This window comes from Salmo salar, chromosome 17 (genome assembly GCF_965601325.2).
Source record: "Salmo salar chromosome 17, fSalSal1, whole genome shotgun sequence".
NCBI lineage: Eukaryota > Metazoa > Chordata > Actinopteri > Salmoniformes > Salmonidae > Salmo > Salmo salar.
Window position 1 is genome coordinate 87,011,463 of NC_138307.1, and position 25,887 is coordinate 87,037,349.

General features: G+C 51.0%; 1 protein-coding gene across 2 annotated transcripts in view; it reads right to left on the reverse strand.

Moving 5' to 3' along the window:
• The window catches only part of LOC106609832 (stimulated by retinoic acid gene 8 protein homolog), a 70,211-nt gene extending 53,574 nt beyond the window's left edge, over window positions 1-16,637 (reverse strand). Inside the window, exons 1-2 of one of the 2 annotated variants that reach the window (XM_082964351.1) lie at window positions 16,037-16,637; window positions 15,640-15,814 (exon numbers count right to left, since the gene is read on the reverse strand). In XM_082964351.1, the coding sequence (XP_082820477.1) occupies window positions 15,640-15,813 (174 nt within the window). In that variant the 5' untranslated portion in view covers window position 15,814; window positions 16,037-16,637. Of the gene's footprint in view, window positions 1-15,639; window positions 15,966-16,036 lie in introns of those variants that run through there. The other variant, XM_082964352.1, reaches the window with a different exon arrangement.
• Window positions 16,638-25,887: the final 9,250 nt, after the last annotated feature.

Sequence of the window (25,887 nt, forward strand, 5' to 3'; positions counted from 1 at the left end):
GTTAGTTAGCTAGCTCCAAATCACACCATCTCTACCCAGCAGCAGTTAGCTAGCTAACCCCAAATCACACTCTCTCCCTACCCAGCAACAGTTAGTTAGCTAGCCCCAAATCACACCCTCTCTACCCAGCAACAGTTAGTTAGCTAGCTCCAAATCACACCCTCTCTACCCAGCAACAGTTAGTTAGCTAGCCCCAAATCACACCCTCTCTACCCAGCAACAGTTAGCTAGCTAGCCCCAAATCACACCCTCTCTACCCAGCAACAGTTAGTTAGCTAGCTCCAAATCACACCCTCTCTACCCAGCAACAGTTAGTTAGCTAGCCCCAAATCACACTCTCTACCCAGCAACAGTTAGTTAGCTAGCCCCAAATCACACTCTCTCTACCCAGCAACAGTTAGTTAGCTAGCCCCAAATCACACTCTCTACCCAGCAACAGTTAGTTAGGTAGCTCCAAATCACACCCTCTCTACCCAGCAACAGTTAGTTAGCTAGCCCCAAATCACACTCTCTCTACCCAGCAACAGTTAGTTAGCTAGCCCCAAATCACACTCTCTCTACCCAGCAACAGTTAGTTAGCTAGCCCCAAATCACACTCTCTCCCTACCCAGCAACAGTTAGTTAGCTAGCTCCAAATCACACCCTCTCTACCCAGCAACAGTTAGTTAGCTAGCTCCAAATCACACCCTCTCTACCCAGCAACAGTTAGTTAGCTAGCCCCAAATCACACCCTCTCTACCCAGCAACAGTTAGTTAGCTAGCTCCAAATCACACCCTCTCTACCCAGCAACAGTTAGTTAGCTAGCCCCAAATCACACCCTCTCTACCCAGCAACAGTTAGTTAGCTAGCCCCAAATCACACCCTCTCTACCCAGCAACAGCTAGCTAGCCCCAAATCACACTCTCTCTACCCAGCAACAGTTAGCCCCAAATCACACCCTCTCTACCCAGCAACAGTTAGCTAGCTAGTCCCAAATCACACTCTCTCTCTACCCAGCAACAGTTAGCCCCAAATCACACTCTCTCTACCCAGCAACAGTTGGCTAGCTAGCCCCAAATCACACCCTCTCTACCCAGCAACAGTTAGTTAGCTAGCCCCAAATCACACTCTCTCTACCCAGCAACAGTTAGTTAGCTAGCCCCAAATCACACCCTCTCTACCCAGCAACAGTTAGTTAGCTAGCCCCAAATCACACTCTCTCTACCCAGCAACAGTTAGCTAGCTAGCCCCAAATCACACCTTCTCTACCCAGCAACAGTTAGTTAGCTAGCTCCAAATCACACCCTCTCTACCCAGCAACAGTTAGTTAGCTAGCCCCAAATCACACCCTCTCTACCCAGCAACAGTTAGTTAGCTAGCCCCAAATCACACTCTCTCTACCCAGCAACAGTTAGTTAGCTAGCCCCAAATCACACTCTCTCTACCCAGCAACAGTTAGTTAGCTAGCCCCAAATCACACCCTCTCTACCCAGCAACAGTTAGTTAGCTAGCCCCAAATCACACTCTCTCTACCCAGCAACAGTTAGTTAGCTAGCCCCAAATCACACTCTCTCTACCCAGCAACAGTTAGTTAGCTAGCCCCAAATCACACTCTCTCTACCCAGCAACAGTTAGTTAGCTAGCCCCAAATCACACTCTCTCTACCCAGCAACAGTTAGTTAGCTAGCCCCAAATCACACCCTCTCTACCCAGCAACAGTTAGTTAGCTAGCCCCAAATCACACCTCTCTACCCAGCAACAGTTAGTTAGCTAGCCCCAAATCACACCCTCTCTACCCAGCAACAGTTAGGCCCCAAATCACTCTCTCTACCCAGCAACAGTTAGTTAGCTAGCTCCAAATCACACCCTCTCTACCCAGCAACAGTTAGTTAGCTAGCCCCAAATCACACCCTCTCTACCCAGCAACAGTTAGTTAGCTAGCTCCAAATCACACCCTCTCTACCCAGCAACAGTTAGTTAGCTAGCCCCAAATCACACCCTCTCTACCCAGCAACAGTTAGTTAGCTAGCCCCAAATCACACCCTCTCTACCCAGCAACAGTTAGTTAGCTAGCCCCAAATCACACCCTCTCTACCCAGCAACAGTTAGTTAGCTAGCCCCAAATCACACTCTCTCTACCCACTCCCTACCCAGCAACAGTTAGTTAGCTAGCCCCAAATCACACCCTCTCTACCCAGCAACAGCTAGCTAGCCCCAAATCACACTCTCTCTACCCAGCAACAGTTAGTTAGCTAGCCCCAAATCACACCTCTCTACCCAGCAACAGTTAGTTAGCTAGCCCCAAATCACACTCTCTCTACCCAGCAACAGTTAGTTAGCTAGCCCCAAATCACACCTCTCTACCCAGCAACAGTTAGTTAGCTAGCCCCAAATCACACCCTCTCTACCCAGCAACAGTTAGTTAGCTAGCCCCAAATCACACTCTCTCTACCCAGCAACAGTTAGTTAGCTAGCCCCAAATCACACTCTCTCTACCCAGCAACAGTTAGCTAGCTAGCCCCAAATCACACCCTCCTACCCAGCAACAGTTAGTTAGCTAGCCCCAAATCACACTCTCTCTACCCAGCAACAGTTAGTTAGCTAGCTCCAAATCACACCCTCTCTACCCAGCAACAGTTAGTTAGCTAGCCCCAAATCACACCCTCTCTACCCAGCAACAGTTAGCTAGCTAGCCCCAAATCACACCCTCTCTACCCAGCAACAGTTAGTTAGCTAGCTCCAAATCACACCCTCTCTACCCAGCAACAGTTAGTTAGCTAGCCCCAAATCACACCCTCTCTACCCAGCAACAGTTAGTTAGCTAGCCCCAAATCACACCCTCTCTACCCAGCAACAGTTAGTTAGCTAGCTCCAAATCACACCCTCTCTACCCAGCAACAGTTAGTTAGCTAGCCCCAAATCACACCCTCTCTACCCAGCAACAGCTAGCTAGCCCCAAATCACACTCTCTCTACCCAGCAACAGTTAGCCCCAAATCACACCCTCTCTACCCAGCAACAGTTAGCTAGCTAGTCCCAAATCACACCCTCTCTACCCAGCAACAGTTAGCCCCAAATCACACTCTCTCTACCCAGCAACAGTTAGCTAGCTAGCCCCAAATCACACCCTCTCTACCCAGCAACAGTTAGTTAGCTAGCCCCAAATCACACTCTCTCTACCCAGCAACAGTTAGTTAGCTAGCCCCAAATCACACCCTCTCTACCCAGCAACAGTTAGTTAGCTAGCCCCAAATCACACCCTCTCTACCCAGCAACAGTTAGTTAGCTAGCCCCAAATCACACCTCTCTACCCAGCAACAGTTAGTTAGCTAGCCCAAATCACACCCTCTCTACCCAGCAACGAGTGCTAGCCCCAAATCCCTCTCTACCCAGCAACAGTTAGTTAGCTAGCCCCAAATCACACCCTCTCTACCCAGCAACAGTTAGTTAGCTAGCCCCAAATCACACTCTCTACCCAGCAACAGTTAGTTAGCTAGCCCCAAATCACACCCTCTCTACCCAGCAACAGTTAGTTAGCTAGCCCCAAATCACACTCTCTCTACCCAGCAACAGTTAGTTAGCTAGCTCCAAATCACACCCTCTCTACCCAGCAACAGTTAGTTAGCTAGCCCCAAATCACACTCTCTCTACCCAGCAACAGTTAGTTAGCTAGCCCCAAATCACACTCTCTCTACCCAGCAACAGTTAGTTAGCTAGCCCCAAATCACACTCTCTCCCTACCCAGCAACAGTTAGTTAGCTAGCTCCAAATCACACCCTCTCTACCCAGCAACAGTTAGTTAGCTAGCTCCAAATCACACCCTCTCTACCCAGCAACAGTTAGTTAGCTAGCCCCAAATCACACCCTCTCTACCCAGCAACAGTTAGTTAGCTAGCTCCAAATCACACCCTCTCTACCCAGCAACAGTTAGTTAGCTAGCCCCAAATCACACCCTCTCTACCCAGCAACAGTTAGTTAGCTAGCCCCAAATCACACCCTCTCTACCCAGCAACAGTTAGTTAGCTAGCTCCAAATCACACCCTCTCTACCCAGCAACAGTTAGTTAGCTAGCCCCAAATCACACCCTCTCTACCCAGCAACAGCTAGCTAGCCCCAAATCACACTCCTCTCTACCCAGCAACAGTTAGCCCCAAATCACACCCTCTCTACCCAGCAACAGTTAGCTAGCTAGTCCCAAATCACACTCTCTCTACCCAGCAACAGTTAGCCCCAAATCACACTCTCTCTACCCAGCAACAGTTAGCTAGCTAGCCCCAAATCACACCCTCTCTACCCAGCAACAGTTAGTTAGCTAGCCCCAAATCACACTCTCTCTACCCAGCAACAGTTAGTTAGCTAGCCCCAAATCACACCCTCTCTACCCAGCAACAGTTAGTTAGCTAGCCCCAAATCACACTCTCTCTACCCAGCAACAGTTAGCTAGCTAGCCCCAAATCACACTCTCTCTACCCAGCAACAGTTAGTTAGCTAGCTCCAAATCACACCCTCTCTACCCAGCAACAGTTAGCTAGCTAGCCCCAAATCACACCCTCTCTACCCAGCAACAGTTAGCTAGCTAGCCCCAAATCACACCTCTCTACCCAGCAACAGTTAGTTAGGTAGCTCCAAATCACACCCTCTCTACCCAGCAACAGTTAGTTAGCTAGCCCCAAATCACACTCTCTCTACCCAGCAACAGTTAGTTAGCTAGCCCCAAATCACACTCTCTCTACCCAGCAACAGTTAGTTAGCTAGCTCCAAATCACACCCTCTCACCCAGCAACAGTTAGTTAGCTAGCCCCAAATCACACTCTCTCTACCCAGCAACAGTTAGTTAGCTAGCCCCAAATCACACTCTCTCTACCCAGCAACAGTTAGTTAGCTAGCCCCAAATCACACTCTCTCTACCCAGCAACAGTTAGTTAGCTAGCCCCAAATCACACTCTCTCTACCCAGCAACAGTTAGTTAGCTAGCCCCAAATCACACTCTCTCTACCCAGCAACAGTTAGTTAGCTAGCCCCAAATCACACCCTCTCTACCCAGCAACAGTTAGTTAGCTAGCTCCAAATCACACCCTCTCTACCCAGCAACAGTTAGTTAGCTAGCCCCAAATCACACCCTCTCTACCCAGCAACAGTTAGTTAGCTAGCCCCAAATCACACCCTCTCTACCCAGCAACAGTTAGTTAGCTAGCTCCAAATCACACCCTCTCTACCCAGCAACAGTTAGTTAGCTAGCCCCAAATCACACCCTCTCTACCCAGCAACAGCTAGCTAGCCCCAAATCACACTCTCTCTCTACCCAGCAACAGTTAGCCCCAAATCACACCCTCTCTACCCAGCAACAGTTAGCTAGCTAGTCCCAAATCACACTCTCTCTACCCAGCAACAGTTAGCCCCAAATCACACTCTCTCTACCCAGCAACAGTTAGCTAGCTAGCCCCAAATCACACCCTCTCTACCCAGCAACAGTTAGTTAGCTAGCCCCAAATCACACTCTCTCTACCCAGCAACAGTTAGTTAGCTAGCCCCAAATCACACCCTCTCTACCCAGCAACAGTTAGTTAGCTAGCCCCAAATCACACTCTCTCTACCCAGCAACAGTTAGTTAGCTAGCCCCAAATCACACTCTCTCTACCCAGCAACAGTTAGTTAGCTAGCTCCAAATCACACCCTCTCTACCCAGCAACAGTTAGCTAGCTAGCCCCAAATCACACCCTCTCTACCCAGCAACAGTTAGCTAGCTAGCCCCAAATCACACTCTCTCTATCCAGCAACAGTTAGTTAGCTAGCCCCAAATCACACTCTCTCTACCCAGCAACAGTTAGTTAGCTAGCCCCAAATCACACTCTCTCTACCCAGCAACAGTTAGTTAGCTAGCCCCAAATCACACCCTCTCCACCCAGCAACAGTTAGTTAGCTAGCCCCAAATCACACTCTCTCTACCCAGCAACAGTTAGTTAGCTAGCCCCAAATCACACCCTCTCTACCCAGCAACAGTTAGCCCCAAATCTCTCTCTACCCAGCAACAGTTAGTTAGCTAGCCCCAAATCACACTCTCTCTACCCAGCAACAGTTAGTTAGCTAGCTCCAAATCACACCCTCTCTACCCAGCAACAGTTAGCTAGCTAGCCCCAAATCACACTCTCTCCCTACCCAGCAACAGTTAGTTAGCTAGCCCCAAATCACACCCTCTCTACCCAGCAACAGTTAGTTAGCTAGCTCCAAATCACACCCTCTCTACCCAGCAACAGTTAGTTAGCTAGCCCCAAATCACACCCTCTCTACCCAGCAACAGTTAGCTAGCTAGCCCCAAATCACACCCTCTCTACCCAGCAACAGTTAGTTAGCTAGCTCCAAATCACACCCTCTCTACCCAGCAACAGTTAGTTAGCTAGCCCCAAATCACACTCTCTACCCAGCAACAGTTAGTTAGCTAGCCCCAAATCACACTCTCTCTACCCAGCAACAGTTAGTTAGCTAGCCCCAAATCACACTCTCTACCCAGCAACAGTTAGTTAGGTAGCTCCAAATCACACCCTCTCTACCAGCAACAGTTAGTTAGCTAGCCCCAAATCACACTCTCTCTACCCAGCAACAGTTAGTTAGCTAGCCCCAAATCACACTCTCTCTACCCAGCAACAGTTAGTTAGCTAGCTCCAAATCACACCCTCTACCCAGCAACAGTTAGTTAGCTAGCCCCAAATCACACTCTCTCTACCCAGCAACAGTTAGTTAGCTAGCCCCAAATCACACTCTCTCTACCCAGCAACAGTTAGTTAGCTAGCCCCAAATCACACTCTCTCTACCCAGCAACAGTTAGTTAGCTAGCTCCAAATCACACCCTCTCTACCCAGCAACAGTTAGTTAGCTAGCTCCAAATCACACCCTCTCTACCCAGCAACAGTTAGTTAGCTAGCCCCAAATCACACCCTCTCTACCCAGCAACAGTTAGTTAGCTAGCTCCAAATCACACCCTCTCTACCCAGCAACAGTTAGTTAGCTAGCCCCAAATCACACCCTCTCTACCCAGCAACAGTTAGCTAGCTAGCCCCAAATAACACCCTCTCTACCCAGCAACAGTTAGTTAGCTAGCTACAAATCACACCCTCTCTACCCAGCAACAGTTAGTTAGCTAGCCCCAAATCACACTCTCTACCCAGCAACAGTTAGTTAGCTAGCCCCAAATCACACTCTCTCTACCCAGCAACAGTTAGTTAGCTAGCTCCAAATCACACCCTCTCTACCCAGCAACAGTTAGCTAGCTAGCCCCAAATCACACCCTCTCTACCCAGCAACAGTTAGCTAGCTAGCCCCAAATCACACTCTCTCTATCCAGCAACAGTTAGTTAGCTAGCCCCAAATCACACTCTCTCTACCCAGCAACAGTTAGTTAGCTAGCCCCAAATCACACTCTCTCTACCCAGCAACAGTTAGTTAGCTAGCCCCAAATCACACCCTCTCCACCCAGCAACAGTTAGTTAGCTAGCCCCAAATCACACTCTCTCTACCTAGAAACAGTTAGTTAGCTAGCCCCAAATCACACCCTCTCTACCCAGCAACAGTTAGCCCCAAATCCCTCTCTACCCAGCAACAGTTAGTTAGCTAGCCCCAAATCACACTCTCTCTACCCAGCAACAGTTAGTTAGCTAGCCCCAAATCACACCCTCTCTACCCAGCAACAGTTAGTTAGCTAGCCCCAAATCACACCCTCTCTACCCAGCAACAGTTAGTTAGCTAGCCCCAAATCACACCCTCTCTACCCAGCAACAGTTAGCTAGCTAGCCCCAAATCACACTCTCTCTACCCAGCAACAGTTAGTTAGCTAGCCCCAAATCACACCCTCTCTACCCAGCAACAGTTAGTTAGCTAGCCCCAAATCACACTCTCTCTACCCAGCAACAGTTAGTTAGCTAGCCCCAAATCACACTCTCTCTACCCAGCAACAGTTAGTTAGCTAGCCCCAAATCACACTCTCTCTACCCAGCAACAGTTAGTTAGCTAGCTCCAAATCACACCCTCTCTACCCAGCAACAGTTAGTTAGCTAGCCCCAAATCACACTCTCTCTACCCAGCAACAGTTAGTTAGCTAGCCCCAAATCACACTCTCTCTACCCAGCAACAGTTAGTTAGCTAGCCCCAAATCACACTCTCTCTACCCAGCAACAGTTAGTTAGCTAGCCCCAAATCACACTCTCTCTACCCAGCAACAGTTAGTTAGCTAGCCCCAAATCACACCCTCTCTACCCAGCAACAGTTAGTTAGCTAGCCCCAAATCACACTCTCTCTACCCAGCAACAGTTAGTTAGCTAGCCCCAAATCACACCCTCTCTACCCAGCAACAGTTAGTTAGCTAGCCCCAAATCACACCCTCTCTACCCAGCAACAGTTAGTTAGCTAGCTCCAAATCACACCCTCTCTACCCAGCAACAGTTAGTTAGCTAGCCCCAAATCACACCCTCTCTACCCAGCAACAGTTAGTTAGCTAGCCCCAAATCACACTCTCTCTACCCAGCAACAGTTAGTTAGCTAGCCCCAAATCACACTCTCTCTACCCAGCAACAGTTAGTTAGCTAGCCCCAAATCACACTCTCTCTACCCAGCAACAGTTAGTTAGCTAGCCCCAAATCACACCCTCTCTACCCAGCAACAGTTAGTTAGCTAGCCCCAAATCACACTCTCTCTACCCAGCAACAGTTAGTTAGCTAGCCCCAAATCACACTCTCTCTACCCAGCAACAGTTAGTTAGCTAGCCCCAAATCACACTCTCTCTACCCAGCAACAGTTAGTTAGCTAGCCCCAAATCACACCCTCTCTACCCAGCAACAGTTAGTTAGCTAGCTCCAAATCACACCCTCTCTACCCAGCAACAGTTAGTTAGCTAGCCCCAAATCACACCCTCTCTACCCAGCAACAGTTAGTTAGCTAGCTCCAAATCACACCCTCTCTACCCAGCAACAGTTAGTTAGCTAGCCCCAAATCACACCCTCTCTACCCAGCAACAGTTAGTTAGCTAGCCCCAAATCACACCCTCTCTACCCAGCAACAGTTAGTTAGCTAGCCCCAAATCACACCCTCTCTACCCAGCAACAGTTAGTTAGCTAGCCCCAAATCACACCCTCTCTACCCAGCAACAGCTAGCTAGCCCCAAATCACACCTCTCTCTACCCAGCAACAGTTAGCCCCAAATCACACCCTCTCTACCCAGCAACAGTTAGCTAGCTAGTCCCAAATCACACTCTCTCTACCCAGCAACAGTTAGCCCCAAATCACACTCTCTCTACCCAGCAACAGTTAGCTAGCTAGCCCCAAATCACACCCTCTCTACCCAGCAACAGTTAGTTAGCTAGCCCCAAATCACACTCTCTCTACCCAGCAACAGTTAGTTAGCTAGCCCCAAATCACACCCTCTCTACCCAGCAACAGTTAGTTAGCTAGCCCCAAATCACACCCTCTCTACCCAGCAACAGTTAGTTAGCTAGCCCCAAATCACACTCTCTCTACCCAGCAACAGTTAGTTAGCTAGCCCCAAATCACACCCTCTCTACCCAGCAACAGTTAGTTAGCTAGCCCCAAATCACACTCTCTCTACCCAGCAACAGTTAGTTAGCTAGCCCCAAATCACACTCTCTCTACCCAGCAACAGTTAGTTAGCTAGCCCCAAATCACACTCTCTCTACCCAGCAACAGTTAGTTAGCTAGCCCCAAATCACACTCTCTCTACCCAGCAACAGTTAGTTAGCTAGCCCCAAATCACACTCTCTCTACCCAGCAACAGTTAGTTAGCTAGCCCCAAATCACACTCTCTCCCTACCCAGCAACAGTTAGTTAGCTAGCTCCAAATCACACCCTCTCTACCCAGCAACAGTTAGTTAGCTAGCTCCAAATCACACCCTCTCTACCCAGCAACAGTTAGTTAGCTAGCCCCAAATCACACCCTCTCTACCCAGCAACAGTTAGTTAGCTAGCTCCAAATCACACCCTCTCTACCCAGCAACAGTTAGTTAGCTAGCCCCAAATCACACCCTCTCTACCCAGCAACAGCTAGCTAGCCCCAAATCACACTCTCTCTCTACCCAGCAACAGTTAGCCCCAAATCACACCCTCTCTACCCAGCAACAGTTAGCTAGCTAGTCCCAAATCACACTCTCTCTACCCAGCAACAGTTAGCCCCAAATCACACTCTCTCTACCCAGCAACAGTTAGCTAGCTAGCCCCAAATCACACCCTCTCTACCCAGCAACAGTTAGTTAGCTAGCCCCAAATCACACTCTCTCTACCCAGCAACAGTTAGTTAGCTAGCCCCAAATCACACCCTCTCTACCCAGCAACAGTTAGTTAGCTAGCCCCAAATCACACTCTCTCTACCCAGCAACAGTTAGTTAGCTAGCCCCAAATCACACTCTCTCTACCCAGCAACAGTTAGTTAGCTAGCTCCAAATCACACCCTCTCTACCCAGCAACAGTTAGCTAGCTAGCCCCAAATCACACCCTCTCTACCCAGCAACAGTTAGCTAGCTAGCCCCAAATCACACTCTCTCTATCCAGCAACAGTTAGTTAGCTAGCCCCAAATCACACTCTCTCTACCCAGCAACAGTTAGTTAGCTAGCCCCAAATCACACTCTCTCTACCCAGCAACAGTTAGTTAGCTAGCCCCAAATCACACCCTCTCCACCCAGCAACAGTTAGTTAGCTAGCCCCAAATCACACTCTCTCTACCCAGCAACAGTTAGTTAGCTAGCCCCAAATCACACCCTCTCTACCCAGCAACAGTTAGCCCCAAGTCTCTCTCTACCCAGCAACAGTTAGTTAGCTAGCCCCAAATCACACTCTCTCTACCCAGCAACAGTTAGTTAGCTAGCTCCAAATCACACCCTCTCTACCCAGCAACAGTTAGCTAGCTAGCCCCAAATCACACTCTCTCCCTACCCAGCAACAGTTAGTTAGCTAGCCCCAAATCACACCCTCTCTACCCAGCAACAGTTAGTTAGCTAGCTCCAAATCACACCCTCTCTACCCAGCAACAGTTAGTTAGCTAGCCCCAAATCACACCCTCTCTACCCAGCAACAGTTAGCTAGCTAGCCCCAAATCACACCCTCTCTACCCAGCAACAGTTAGTTAGCTAGCTCCAAATCACACCCTCTCTACCCAGCAACAGTTAGTTAGCTAGCCCCAAATCACACTCTCTACCCAGCAACAGTTAGTTAGCTAGCCCCAAATCACACTCTCTCTACCCAGCAACAGTTAGTTAGCTAGCCCCAAATCACACTCTCTACCCAGCAACAGTTAGTTAGGTAGCTCCAAATCACACCCTCTCTACCAGCAACAGTTAGTTAGCTAGCCCCAAATCACACTCTCTCTACCCAGCAACAGTTAGTTAGCTAGCCCCAAATCACACTCTCTCTACCCAGCAACAGTTAGTTAGCTAGCTCCAAATCACACCCTCTACCCAGCAACAGTTAGTTAGCTAGCCCCAAATCACACTCTCTCTACCCAGCAACAGTTAGTTAGCTAGCCCCAAATCACACTCTCTCTACCCAGCAACAGTTAGTTAGCTAGCCCCAAATCACACTCTCTCTACCCAGCAACAGTTAGTTAGCTAGCTCCAAATCACACCCTCTCTACCCAGCAACAGTTAGTTAGCTAGCTCCAAATCACACCCTCTCTACCCAGCAACAGTTAGTTAGCTAGCCCCAAATCACACCCTCTCTACCCAGCAACAGTTAGTTAGCTAGCTCCAAATCACACCCTCTCTACCCAGCAACAGTTAGTTAGCTAGCCCCAAATCACACCCTCTCTACCCAGCAACAGTTAGCTAGCTAGCCCCAAATAACACCCTCTCTACCCAGCAACAGTTAGTTAGCTAGCTACAAATCACACCCTCTCTACCCAGCAACAGTTAGTTAGCTAGCCCCAAATCACACTCTCTACCCAGCAACAGTTAGTTAGCTAGCCCCAAATCACACTCTCTCTACCCAGCAACAGTTAGTTAGCTAGCTCCAAATCACACCCTCTCTACCCAGCAACAGTTAGCTAGCTAGCCCCAAATCACACCCTCTCTACCCAGCAACAGTTAGCTAGCTAGCCCCAAATCACACTCTCTCTATCCAGCAACAGTTAGTTAGCTAGCCCCAAATCACACTCTCTCTACCCAGCAACAGTTAGTTAGCTAGCCCCAAATCACACTCTCTCTACCCAGCAACAGTTAGTTAGCTAGCCCCAAATCACACCCTCTCCACCCAGCAACAGTTAGTTAGCTAGCCCCAAATCACACTCTCTCTACCTAGAAACAGTTAGTTAGCTAGCCCCAAATCACACCCTCTCTACCCAGAAACAGTTAGCCCCAAATCTCTCTCTACCCAGCAACAGTTAGTTAGCTAGCCCCAAATCACACTCTCTCTACCCAGCAACAGTTAGTTAGCTAGCTCCAAATCACACCCTCTCTACCCAGCAACAGTTAGCTAGCTAGCCCCAAATCACACTCTCTCCCTACCCAGCAACAGTTAGTTAGCTAGCCCCAAATCACACCCTCTCTACCCAGCAACAGTTAGTTAGCTAGCTCCAAATCACACCCTCTCTACCCAGCAACAGTTAGTTAGCTAGCCCCAAATCACACCCTCTCTACCCAGCAACAGTTAGCTAGCTAGCCCCAAATCACACTCTCTACCCAGCAACAGTTAGTTAGCTAGCCCCAAATCACACTCTCTCTACCCAGCAACAGTTAGTTAGCTAGCTCCAAATCACACCCTCTACCCAGCAACAGTTAGTTAGCTAGCCCCAAATCACACTCTCTCTACCCAGCAACAGTTAGTTAGCTAGCCCCAAATCACACTCTCTCTACCCAGCAACAGTTAGTTAGCTAGCCCCAAATCACACTCTCTCCCTACCCAGCAACAGTTAGTTAGCTAGCTCCAAATCACACCCTCTCTACCCAGCAACAGTTAGTTAGCTAGCTCCAAATCACACCCTCTCTACCCAGCAACAGTTAGTTAGCTAGCCCCAAATCACACCCTCTCTACCCAGCAACAGTTAGTTAGCTAGCTCCAAATCACACCCTCTCTACCCAGCAACAGTTAGTTAGCTAGCCCCAAATCACACCCTCTCTACCCAGCAACAGTTAGCTAGCTAGCCCCAAATCACACCCTCTCTACCCAGCAACAGTTAGTTAGCTAGCTCCAAATCACACCCTCTCTACCCAGCAACAGTTAGTTAGCTAGCCCCAAATCACACTCTCTCTACCCAGCAACAGTTAGTTAGCTAGCCCCAAATCACACTCTCTCTACCCAGCAACAGTTAGTTAGCTAGCTCCAAATCACACCCTCCCTACCCAGCAACAGTTAGCTAGCTAGCCCCAAATCACACCCTCTCTACCCAGCAACAGTTAGCTAGCTAGCCCCAAATCACACTCTCTCTATCCAGCAACAGTTAGTTAGCTAGCCCCAAATCACACTCTCTCTACCCAGCAACAGTTAGTTAGCTAGCCCCAAATCACACTCTCTCTACCCAGCAACAGTTAGTTAGCTAGCCCCAAATCACACCCTCTCCACCCAGCAACAGTTAGTTAGCTAGCCCCAAATCACACTCTCTCTACCTAGAAACAGTTAGTTAGCTAGCCCCAAATCACACCCTCTCTACCCAGCAACAGTTAGCCCCAAATCTCTCTCTACCCAGCAACAGTTAGTTAGCTAGCCCCAAATCACACTCTCTATACCCAGCAACAGTTAGTTAGCTAGCTCCAAATCACACCCTCTCTACCCAGCAACAGTTAGCTAGCTAGCCCCAAATCACACTCTCTCCCTACCCAGCAACAGTTAGTTAGCTAGCCCCAAATCACACCCTCTCTACCCAGCAACAGTTAGTTAGCTAGCTCCAAATCACACCCTCTCTACCCAGCAACAGTTAGTTAGCTAGCCCCAAATCACACCCTCTCTACCCAGCAACAGTTAGCTAGCTAGCCCCAAATCACACCCTCTCTACCCAGCAACAGTTAGTTAGCTAGCTCCAAATCACACCCTCTCTACCCAGCAACAGTTAGTTAGCTAGCCCCAAATCACACTCTCTCTACCCAGCAACAGTTAGTTAGCTAGCCCCAAATCACACTCTCTCCCTACCCAGCAACAGTTAGTTAGCTAGCTCCAAATCACACCCTCTCTACCCAGCAACAGTTAGTTAGCTAGCTCCAAATCACACCCTCTCTACCCAGCAACAGTTAGTTAGCTAGCCCCAAATCACACCCTCTCTACCCAGCAACAGTTAGTTAGCTAGCTCCAAATCACACCCTCTCTACCCAGCAACAGTTAGTTAGCTAGCCCCAAATCACACCCTCTCTACCCAGCAACAGTTAGTTAGCTAGCCCCAAATCACACCCTCTCTACCCAGCAACAGTTAGTTAGCTAGCTCCAAATCACACCCTCTCTACCCAGCAACAGTTAGTTAGCTAGCCCCAAATCACACCCTCTCTACCCAGCAACAGCTAGCTAGCCCCAAATCACACTCTCTCTACCCAGCAACAGTTAGCCCCAAATCACACCCTCTCTACCCAGCAACAGTTAGCTAGCTAGTCCCAAATCACACTCTCTCTACCCAGCAACAGTTAGCCCCAAATCACACTCTCTCTACCCAGCAACAGTTAGCTAGCTAGCCCCAAATCACACCCTCTCTACCCAGCAACAGTTAGTTAGCTAGCCCCAAATCACACTCTCTCTACCCAGCAACAGTTAGTTAGCTAGGCCCAAATCACACCCTCTCTACCCAGCAACAGTTAGTTAGCTAGCCCCAAATCACACTCTCTCTACCCAGCAACAGTTAGTTAGCTAGCTCCAAATCACACCCTCTACCCAGCAACAGTTAGTTAGCTAGCCCCAAATCACACTCTCTCTACCCAGCAACAGTTAGTTAGCTAGCCCCAAATCACACTCTCTCTACCCAGCAACAGTTAGTTAGCTAGCCCCAAATCACACTCTCTCCCTACCCAGCAACAGTTAGTTAGCTAGCTCCAAATCACACCCTCTCTACCCAGCAACAGTTAGTTAGCTAGCTCCAAATCACACCCTCTCTACCCAGCAACAGTTAGTTAGCTAGCCCCAAATCACACCCTCTCTACCCAGCAACAGTTAGTTAGCTAGCTCCAAATCACACCCTCTCTACCCAGCAACAGTTAGTTAGCTAGCCCCAAATCACACCCTCTCTACCCAGCAACAGTTAGTTAGCTAGCCCCAAATCACACCCTCTCTACCCAGCAACAGTTAGTTAGCTAGCTCCAAATCACACCCTCTCTACCCAGCAACAGTTAGTTAGCTAGCCCCAAATCACACCCTCTCTACCCAGCAACAGCTAGCTAGCCCCAAATCACACTCTCTCTACCCAGCAACAGTTAGCCCCAAATCACACCCTCTCTACCCAGCAACAGTTAGCTAGCTAGTCCCAAATCACACTCTCTCTACCCAGCAACAGTTAGTTAGCTAGCCCCAAATCACACTCTCTCTACCCAGCAACAGTTAGTTAGCTAGCCCCAAATCACACCCTCTCTACCCAGCAACAGTTAGCTAGCTAACTAGTTGCTCCATAGTAACTGACCAAAAATGTTTTGACACCAGTAGCTACACATGAAGGAGAGGACAGGATGATAGTTCAGATTGCTAGCCATCTAGTTAGCTACCTTAGCAGGCATCTTGTTGGATGTGGGACAGACGACGGTTTTGAGCGTCTCGAACAGAGTGGCTAGGTTGGCTCGGTGTCGGGCCTGCAGAGCCCGTCTCCTCTCCTTCTGGTGCTCCTCGGTGTCCCGCTTCCTCCGGAGCCCAGACGGACCCGCACAACCTCGACTGGACATCCTGATGGACGGTAAAATGCGACACCACACTGGTTAATCGAGTTGTTTCTCTTCCCGTTGTTAGGGTTATATATCGATCGGGAGGGGGGAAAACAAGATGGCGACCTAGCACTGATGGCTAACGGTCACGTTAGATGCTAATGGTTAACTAGCTAACGTTTTAGCTACTGTTAGTATAGATTTCGAAAATATAGCCAAAGACCTTAATATGTTACTTCCTTACCTTTGAAATCCTTTATAAATGTATGTTATAAAACTGCCCACGTTTTCTGTTAATTGTTATGGCAAATGATCTTGTGTGTGTGTGTTATTTTTCATGCAGGATGTAGCTACATGAACCGCGGTAGACTCTAACCGTCTCCTCAACCGGCAGTATGGAGATACAGTAGGTAGCAGCAGTATGGAGATACAGTAGGTAGCAGCGGTATGGAGATACAGTAGGTAGCAGCAGTATGGAGATACAGTAGGTAGCAGCAGTATGGCGATACAGTAGGTAGCAGCAGTATGGCGATACAGTAGGTAGCAGCGGTATGGAGATACAGTAGGTAGCAGCAGTATGGAGATACAGTAGGTAGCAGCAGTAGGTAGCAGCGGTAGGGTAGAAGCGGTAGGTAGCAGCAGCAGTAGGTAGCAGCAGTAGGGTAGAAGCAGTAGTAGATGGCAGCGGTAGTTAGCAGTAGTAGGTAGCAGCGGTAGGTAGCAGCAGCAGGTAGCAGCAGTATGGAGGTAGGTAGCAGTGGTAGGGTAGCAGTAGGTAGCAGCAGCAGTAAGTAGCAGCGGTAGTTAGCAGCGGTAGGTAGCAGCAGTAGGTAGCAGCAGTAGGTTGCAGCAGTAGGGTAGAACAGTAGTAGTTAGCAGCGGTAGTTAGCAGTAGTAGGTAGCAGCGGCAGTAGGTAGCAGCAGTAGTAGGTAGCAGCGGTAGGTAGTAGCGGCAGTAGGGTAGGAGCAGCAGTAGGTAGCAGCGGTAGGTAGCAGCGAGTAGGTAGCAGCAGTAGGGTAGCAGACAGTAGTAGTTAGCAGCGGTAGGTAGCAGTGGTAGGTAGCAGCGGTAGTAGTAGCAGCAGTAGGTAGCAGCGGTAGGTTGCAGCGGCAGGTAGTAGCGGCAGGTAGAAGCGGCAGGTACCAGCGGTAGGGTAGAAGCGGTAGGTAGCAGCGGCAGGTAGATAGGGTAGGGTAGCAGCAGTAGGGTAGAGGAGGCAGGTAGTAAGCGGTAGGGTAGAAGCAGGTATGGGTAGCAGTGGTAGGGTAGCAGCAGGGTAGGGTAGCAGAGCAGTCAGTAGGTAGCAGCAGTAGTTGTGCAGCAGTAGGGTAGGTAGCAGCAGTAGAGGTAGCAGCGTTGCAGGTACAGCAGGTAGGGTAGCAAGCGGTAGGTAGCAGCGGCAGGTAGAGAGCGGTAGGCGATACAGTAGGTAGCAGCAGTATGGCGATACAGTAGGTAGCAGCATGGAGATACAGTAGGTAGCAGCAGTATGGCGATACAGTAGGTAGCAGCGGTATGGAGATACAGTAGGTGGCAGCTGGTAGGGTAGCAGCGGTATGGAGATACAGTAGGTAGCAGCGGTATGGAGATACAGTAGGTAGCAGCAGTAGGGTAGAAGCGGTAGGTAGCAGCAGCATGGTAGAGCAGTAGGTAGCAGCAGTATGGAGAGTAGGCAGTAGGTAGCAGCGGTATGGCGATACAGTAGGTAGCAGCAGTATGGCGATAGCAGTAGGTAGAGCAGTATGGAGAGTACAGTAGGGTAGCAGCGCATGGAGATCAGTAGGTAGCAGCAGTAATGCGCGATAGCAGTAGGTAGCAGCAGTATGCAGATACAGTAGGTAGCAGCAGTATGGCGATACAGTAGGTAGCAGCGGGGATGGAGAGTAGCAGGTAGGTAGCAGCGGTATGGTAGATAGCAGCTAGGTAGCAGCGGTATGGCGATACAGTAGGTAGCAGCGGTATGGAGATAGCAGCTAGGTAGCAGCGGTAGGGTAGAAGCGGTAGGTAGCAGCAGCAGTAGGTAGCAGCAGTAGGGGAGATAGCAGCAGTAGGTAGCAGCAGGTAGGTTAGCATCAGTAGGTAGCAGCGGTAGGGAGCAGCGGTAGGTAGCAGCGGTAGGTAGCAGCAGTAGGTAGCAGCGGCAGTAGGTAGCAGCAGTAGGGTAGAGGCAGTAGTAGGTAGCAGCGGTAGGTAGCAGTAGTAGGTAGCAGCAGCAGTAGGTAGACAGCAGTAGGGTAGCAGCAGGTAGTAGAGCAGCAGTAGGTAGCAGCAGTAGGTAGCAGCAGTAGGTAGCAGCGGCAGGTAGCAGCGGTAGGTAGCAGCGGTAGGGTAGCAGCGGCAGGTAGCAGCGTAGGTAGCAGTGGCAGGTAGCAGCGGTAGGTAGCAGCGGTAGGTAGCAACGGAAGGGATAGCAGCGGTAGGTAGCAGCGGTAGGGTGAGCAGCGGTAGGTAGCAGCGGTAGGTAGCAGCGGTAGGGTAGGAGCGGCAGGTAGCACCGGCAGGTAGCAGCGGTAGGGTAGCAGCGGTAGAGTAGCAGCGGTAGGTAGGAGCGGTAGGGTAGAAGCGGTAGGTAGCAGCAGTAGTAGTGTAGCAGCAGGTAGGGTAGCAGCAGGCAGGTAGCAGCAGTAGAGTAGCAGCGGCAGGTAGGAGCTGCGGTAGCAGTCAGTAGGTAGCAGCGGTAGGGATAGCAGCGGTAGGGTAGCAGCGGTAGGTAGCAGCAGTAGGGTAGAAGCAGCAGTAGGAGCGGCGGTAGCAGCTGGTAGGGTAGCAGCGGTAGAGTAGCAGTAGTAGGGTAGCAGTGGTAGGGTATGAAACGGCAGGTAGCAGCGGTAGGGTAGGAGCAGCAGTAGGTAGAACGGTTGGTAGCAATGGTAGGGTAGCAGCAGGGTAGGGTAGAGGCAGCAGTAGGTAGCAGCAGTACAGGGTAGCAGCAGCAGTAGGTAGCAGCGGCGAGGTAGCAAGCGGTAGGGTAGTAGCGTGTAGGGTAGCAGCGGCAGGTAGCAAGTGGTCAGGGTAGGAGCAGCGGTAGGTAGCAGTGGTAGGTAGCAGCGGCAGGTAGCAGCGGCAAGTAGCAGTGGTAGGCGTAGCAGCAGCGGTAGGGTAGAGGCAGCGAGTAGGTAGCAGCGAGTAGAGGGTAGCAGCGAGTAGGGTAGCAGCAGCAGTAGGTAGCAGCGGCAGGTAGCAGCGGTAGGGTAGCAGCGGTAGGGTAGCAGCGGCCAGGTAGACAGCGGTAGGGTAGGAGCAGCGGTTGGTAGCAGCGGTAGGGTAGCAGCGGTAGGTAGCAGAGATAGGGTGGAAGCGGTAGGTAGCAGCGGTAGGGTAGCAGCGGCAGGTAGCACCGGCCGGTAGCAGCAGTAGGGTAGCAGCGGTAGGGTAGCAGCGGTAGGGTAGCAGCGGTAGGGTAGCAGCGGTAGGTAGCAGCAGTAGGGTAGCAGCGGTAGCGTAGAAGCAGGCAGGGTAGAAGCAGTAGGTAGCAGCGGTAGGGTAGCAGCGGTAGGGTAGCACAGCAGTAGGGTAGCAGCGGCAGGTAGAAGCAGCTAGGGTAGAAGCAGTAGGTAGCAGCGGTAGGTAGAAGCAGGTAGGGTAGAAGCAGTAGGGTAGCAGCGGTAGGTAGCAGCAGTAGGGTAGAAGCAGTAGGTAGCAGCAGTAGGGTAGCAGCGGTAGAGCAGCAGTGGTAGGGTAGAAACGGCAGGTAGAAGCGGTAGGGTAGGAGCAGCGGTAGGTAGAAGCGGTTGGTAGCAGTGGTAGGGTAGCAGCAGCGGTAGGGTAGAGGCAGCAGTAGGTAGCAGCAGTAGGGTAGCAGCAGTCAGTAGGTAGCAGCGGCAGGTAGAAGCGGTAGGGTAGTAGCGTTAGGGTAGCAGCGCCAGGTAGAAGCGGTAGGGTAGAAGCAGCGGTTGGTAGCAGTGGTAGGGTAGCAGCGGCAGGTAGCAGCGAGTGCGTGGTAGGGTAGCAGCAGCGGTAGGTGTAGGCAGCAGTAGGTAGCAGCAGTAGGGTAGCAGCGGTAGGGTAGCAGCAGTAGGGTAGCAGCGGTAGGTAGAAGCAGTAGGGTAGCAGCAGTAGGGTAGCAGCGCCAGGTAGAAGCGGTAGGGTAGAAGCAGCAGGTAGGGTAGCAGCGGTAGGGTAGCAGCAGCAGGTAGCAGCGGTAGGTAGCAGCAGTAGGGTAGGCAGAGATTGGGTGGAAGCAGTAGGGTAGCAGCGGCAGGTAGAAGCGGCAGGTAGCAGCAGTAGGGTAGCAGCGGTAGGGTAGCAGCAGTAGGGTAGAAGCAGTAGAGGTAGCAGCGGTAGGTAGAAGCAGTAGGGTAGGCAGCGGTAGGGTAGGAAGCAGTAGGGTAGAAGCAGTAGGTAGCAGCGGTAGGTAGAAGCGGTAGGGTAGAAGCGTTAGGGTAGCAGCGCCAGGTAGAAGCGGTAGGGTAGAAGCAGTAGGTAGCAGCAGTAGGCAGCAGCAGTAGGGTAGCAGAGGTAGGGTAGAAGCGGCAGTAGGTAGCAGCGAGTAGGGTAGCAGCGATAGGTAGCAGGGGTAAGGTAGCAGCAGTAGGTAGCAGCGTCAGGTAGCAGCGGTAGGGTAGAAGCAGTAGATAGCAGCGAGTAGGGTAGGAGCAGGTAGGGTAGCGAGACAGTAGGGTAGCAGGAGTAGGGTAGCAGCAGTAGGGTAGCAGCGGTAGGTAGCAGCAGTAGGGTAGCAGCAGTAGGGTAGCAGTTGTAGGGTAGCAGCGGTAGGGTAGAAGCAGGTAGGGTAGAAGCAGTTGGTAGCAGGGATAGGGTAGTAGGGTAGGGTAGCAGCGGTAGGTAGCAGCAGTAGGGTACAAGCAGTTGGTAGCAGTGATAGGGTAGCAGCAGTAGGTAGCAGCAGTAGGTAGCAGCAGTAGGGTAGCAGCGGTAGGGTAGAAGCAGTAGGTAGCAGCTGTAGGTAGCAGCAGTAAATAGCAGCAGTAGGGTAGCAGCAGTAGGGTAGAGCGGTAGGGTAGAAGGGTAGGGTAGCAAGCAGGTAGGTAGCAGCAGTAGGGTAGAGAGCGGTAGGGTAGCAGTGGTAGGGTAGAAGCAGTAGGGTAGAAGCAGTAGGTAGCAGCAGTAGGTAGCAGCAGTAGGGTAGCAGCAGTAGGGTAGTAGCAGTAGGGTAGCAGAAGTAGGTAGCAGCAGTAGGGTAGCAGCGGTAGGGTAGCAGCAGTAGGGTAGCAGCAGTAGGGTAGCAGCAGTAGGGTAGCAGCAGTAGGGTAGCAGCGGTAGGTAGAAGCGGTAGGTAGCAGCAGTACGGTAGCAGCTGTAGGGTAGAAGCAGTAGGGTAGCAGCAGTAGGTAGCAGCAGTAGGTAGCAGCAGTAGGGTAGCAGCAGTAGGTAGCAGCAGTAGGGTAGCAGCAGTCGGTAGCAGCAGTAGGGTAGCAGCAGTAGGTAGCAGCAGTAGGGTAGCAGCAGTAGGTAGCAGCAGTAGGTAGCAGCAGTAGGGTAGCAGAAGTCAGGGTAGCAGCAGTAGGGTTAGAAGCAGTAGCAGCTAGGGTAGCAGCAGTAGGGTAGCAGCAGTAGGGGTAGAAGCAGTGGTAGGTAGGTAGCAGCAGTAGGGTAGCAGAAGTAGGGTAGCAGCAGTAGGGTAGAAGCAGCAGGGTAGAAGCAGCAGGGTAGCAGAGGTAGGGTTAGAAGAAGCAGGGTAGCACAGTAGATAGCAGCAGGGTAGCAGCAGTAGGGTAGAAGCAGTAGGGTAGAAGCAGTAGGGTAGAAGCAGCAGGGTAGCAGAAGCAGGGTAGAAGCAGTAGGGTAGAAGCAGTAGGGTAGCAGAAGTAGGGTAGGAGTAGTAGGGTAGAAGAAGCAGGGTAGCAGAAGCAGGGTAGCAGAGGTCAGTAAGTTGTCGTGTTGTCGTGTTGAAACAACTCTGCCAGGTCGATCATTTAGCTAGCTAGCGACATTGTTTGTGATATCGAAAGTCACACTTTTATTTAAAACGGTAAAAAAAAAAAAATGGTGTTTGGTCATATTCTTAGCTGATCCACCGTATTTACTTACCGGTATTTTAAAAGTGGTTGATGTCCAGTCAGGAAGGAGAGAGTAACTTTATTCTGCCCAGCCTGAGCACTGCCCACGTTATGTCTTTCACAATTATATCTACATCAAAATGCCTTGACTAATTTTCAGAGTTAATATTATGGAATCAGTCTACACTTTTTACCCTAAATTAACTATCGTTTTTGTATTATCACCAAGGCCCTAAACCCTTTACTATAAGGCTTATAATAAAGACTGTTTTACCAAGGCCTCTAGTCACCTTTACTATAAGGCTTATAATAAAGACTGTTTTACCAAGGCCCTAGTCCCTTTACTATAAGGCTTATAATAAAGACTGTTTTACCAAGGCCTAGTCCCTTTACTATAAGGCTTATAATAAAGACTGTTTTACCAAGGCCTTAGTCCCTTTACTATAAGGCTTATAATAAAGACTGTTTTACCAAGGCCTCTAGTCCCTTTACTATAAGGCTTATAATAAAGACTGTTTTACCAAGGCCCTAGTCCCTTTACTATAAGGCTTATAATAAAGACTGTTTTACCAAGGCCCTAGTCCCTTTACTATAAGGCTTATGATAAAGACTGCTTCGAATGATAAAAGCAGACAGTTTTGAATTCTCCATTGAGATTCCATTGATTTAGTATGGCGGTGTGATAGTGTTTGGTTGGTCATGTCTTCCTCTTTCCGTGCTGTTCATATGAAACGGTGGTAAATGTCGCCACCCAGAGGCAGCTGAGACACATGTCATTTATAATGTCAATGGCCTTATCTCAATTAGATTTTCTCCTGCATCCTCTGTCTCCTCCATCGTCTCTCTCCTCCATCCTCTCTCTCCTGCATCCTCTCTCCAGGGACGGGGAGAGAAGACAGGACGGAGGAGAAGGGACTGGGAGAGAAGACAGGACGGGAGGGGGGGCAGAGGAGAGGGGACGGGGGAGAGAAGACAGGACGGAGGGGACGGGGAGAGAAGGCAGGACGGAGGGAGGGGACAGGAGGGGGGGAGGGGGGGACAGGACGGAGGGAGGGGACAGAGGAGAGGGGACGGGGGAGAGAAGACAGGACGGAGGGGACGGGGAGAGAAGACAGGACGGAGGGAGGGGAGGAGAGGGGACAGGACGGAGGAGGGGAGGGAGAGGGGACAGGACGGAGGGAGGGGGGGGACAGAGGAGAGGGGACAGGACGGAGGGAGGGGGGGGGCAGAGGAGAGGGGACAGGACGGAGGGGGGGGGACAGAGGAGAGGGGACAGGACGGGGGGGGGGGGACAGAGGAGAGGGGACAGGACGGAGGGAGGGGGGGGACAGATGAGAGGGGACAGGACGGAGGGAGGGGGGGGACAGAGGAGAGGGGACAGGACGGAGGGAGGGGGGGGACAGATGAGAGGGGACAGGAGGGAGGGGGAGAGAGGGGACAGGACGGAGGGAGGGGGGGGGCAGAGGAGAGGGGACAGAACGGAGAGGGGACAGGACGGAGGGGGGGGGCAGAGGAGAGGGGACAGGACGGAGGGGGGGACAGAGGAGAGGGGACAGGACGGAGGGGGGGGGGACAGAGGAGAGGGGACAGGACGGAGGGAGGGGGGGGGACAGATGAGAGGGGACAGGAGGGAGGGGGAGAGAGGGGACAGGACGGAGGAGGGTGGGCGTAGGAGAAGGGACGGGGGACGGACTTTTTCCCAAATGAGAAAAGGCCAATGTCCATGTAGCAACATTCAACCATCAACAAAACAACTACATCTGGTTTTCAGTTTATTCCACAACTCTTATGATCTTCTGAAGATATCAACAATTAAACAAATATCATTTTCCAATAAAAACAACAATGTAACATTGTAAAGGGACGAGGTTTAAACTGAAACACTTAAACCAGTTAAACACACAGAGAAACACAACTTTTGGCTTCAAACCAATTTGGCAGCTTTGTTTTAGGAGGAACGTTTCAACAAAGGTACTGGATGGATGATGATCAAGCTTTTATCCCAATTGGCACCCTATTCCCTATATAGTGCACTACTTTTGACCAGAGCCCTACTGGTCAAAGTAAATCCCAGTGCACTACATAGGGAATAGGGTGCCTTTAGGGATGTATGGTGACAGACATGACGTTAATCCACTCTCACAGACACACAGAGAGATGGGCTGAATACTCTACTAACGGACTGGGACAGGACGGCTGGCTGAATACTCTACTAACGGACTGGGACAGGACGGCTGGCTGAATACTCTACTAACGGACTGGGACAGGACGGCTGGCTGAATACTCTACTAACGGACTGGGACAGGACGGCTGGCTGAATACTCTACTAACGGACTGGGACAGGACGGCTGGCTGAATACTCTACTAACGGACTGGGACAGGACGGCTGGCTGAATACTCTACTAACGGATTGGGACAGGACGGCTGGCTGAATACTCTACTAACGGATTGGGACAGGACGGCTGGCTGAATACTCTACTAACGGATTGGGACAGGACGGCTGGCTGAATACTCTACTAACAGACTGGGACAGGACGGCTGGCTGAATACTCTACTAACGGACTGGGACAGGACGGCTGGCTGAATACTCTACTAACGGATTGGGACAGGACGGCTGGCTGAATACTCTACTAACGGACTGGGACAGGACGGCTGGCTGAATACTCTACTAACGGATTGGGACAGGACGGCTGGCTGAATACTCTACTAACGGATTGGGACAGGACGGCTGGCTGAATACTCTACTAACGGACTGGGACAGGACGGCTGGCTGAATACTCTACTAACGGACTGGGACAGGACGGCTGGCTGAATACTCTACTAACGGACTGGGACAGGACGGCTGGCTGAATACTCTACTAACAGACTGGGACAGGACAGCTGGCTGAATACTCTACTAACAGACTGGGACAGGACAGCTGGCTGAATACTCTACTAACAGACTGGGACAGGACGGCTGGCTGAATACTCTACTAACGGACTGGGACAGGACGGCTGGCTGAATACTATACTAACGGACTGGGACAGGACGGCTGGCTGAATACTCTACTAACGGATTGGGACAGGACGGCTGACTGAATACTCTACTAACGGATTGGGACAGGACGGCTGGCTGAATACTCTACTAACGGACTGGGACAGGACGGCTGGCTGAATACTCTACTAACGGACTGGGACAGGACGGCTGGCTGAATACTCTACTAACGGATTGGGACAGGACGGCTGGCTGAATACTCTACTAACGGACTGGGACAGGACGGCTGGCTGAATACTCTACTAACGGACTGGGACAGGACGGCTGGCTGAATACTCTACTAACGGACTGGGACAGGACGGCTGGCTGAATACTCTACTAACGGACTGGGACAGGACGGCTGGCTGAATACTCTACTAACGGATTGGGACAGGACGGCTGGCTGAATACTCTACTAACGGATTGGGACAGGACGGCTGGCTGAATACTCTACTAACGGACTGGGACAGGACGGCTGGCTGAATACTCTACTAACGGACTGGGACAGGACGGCTGGCTGAATACTCTACTAACGGACTGGGACAGGACGGCTGGCTGAATACTCTACTAACGGACTGGGACAGGACGGCTGGCTGAATACTCTACTAACGGACTGGGACAGGACGGCTGGCTGAATACTCTACTAACGGATTGGGACAGGACGGCTGGCTGAATACTCTACTAACGGACTGGGACAGGACGGCTGGCTGAATACTCTACTAACGGACTGGGACAGGACGGCTGGCTGAATACTCTACTAACGGACTGGGACAGGACGGCTGGCTGAATACTCTACTAACGGATTGGGACAGGACGGCTGGCTGAATACTCTACTAACGGACTGGGACAGGACGGCTGGCTGAATACTCTACTAACGGACTGGGACAGGACGGCTGGCTGAATACTCTACTAACGGACTGGGACAGGACAGCTGGCTGAATACTCTACTAACGGATTGGGACAGGACGGCTGGCTGAATACTCTACTAACGGACTGGGACAGGACGGCTGGCTGAATACTCTACTAACGGACTGGGACAGGACGGCTGGCTGAATACTCTACTAACGGACTGGGACAGGACGGCTGACTGAATACTCTACTAACGGACTGGGACAGGACGG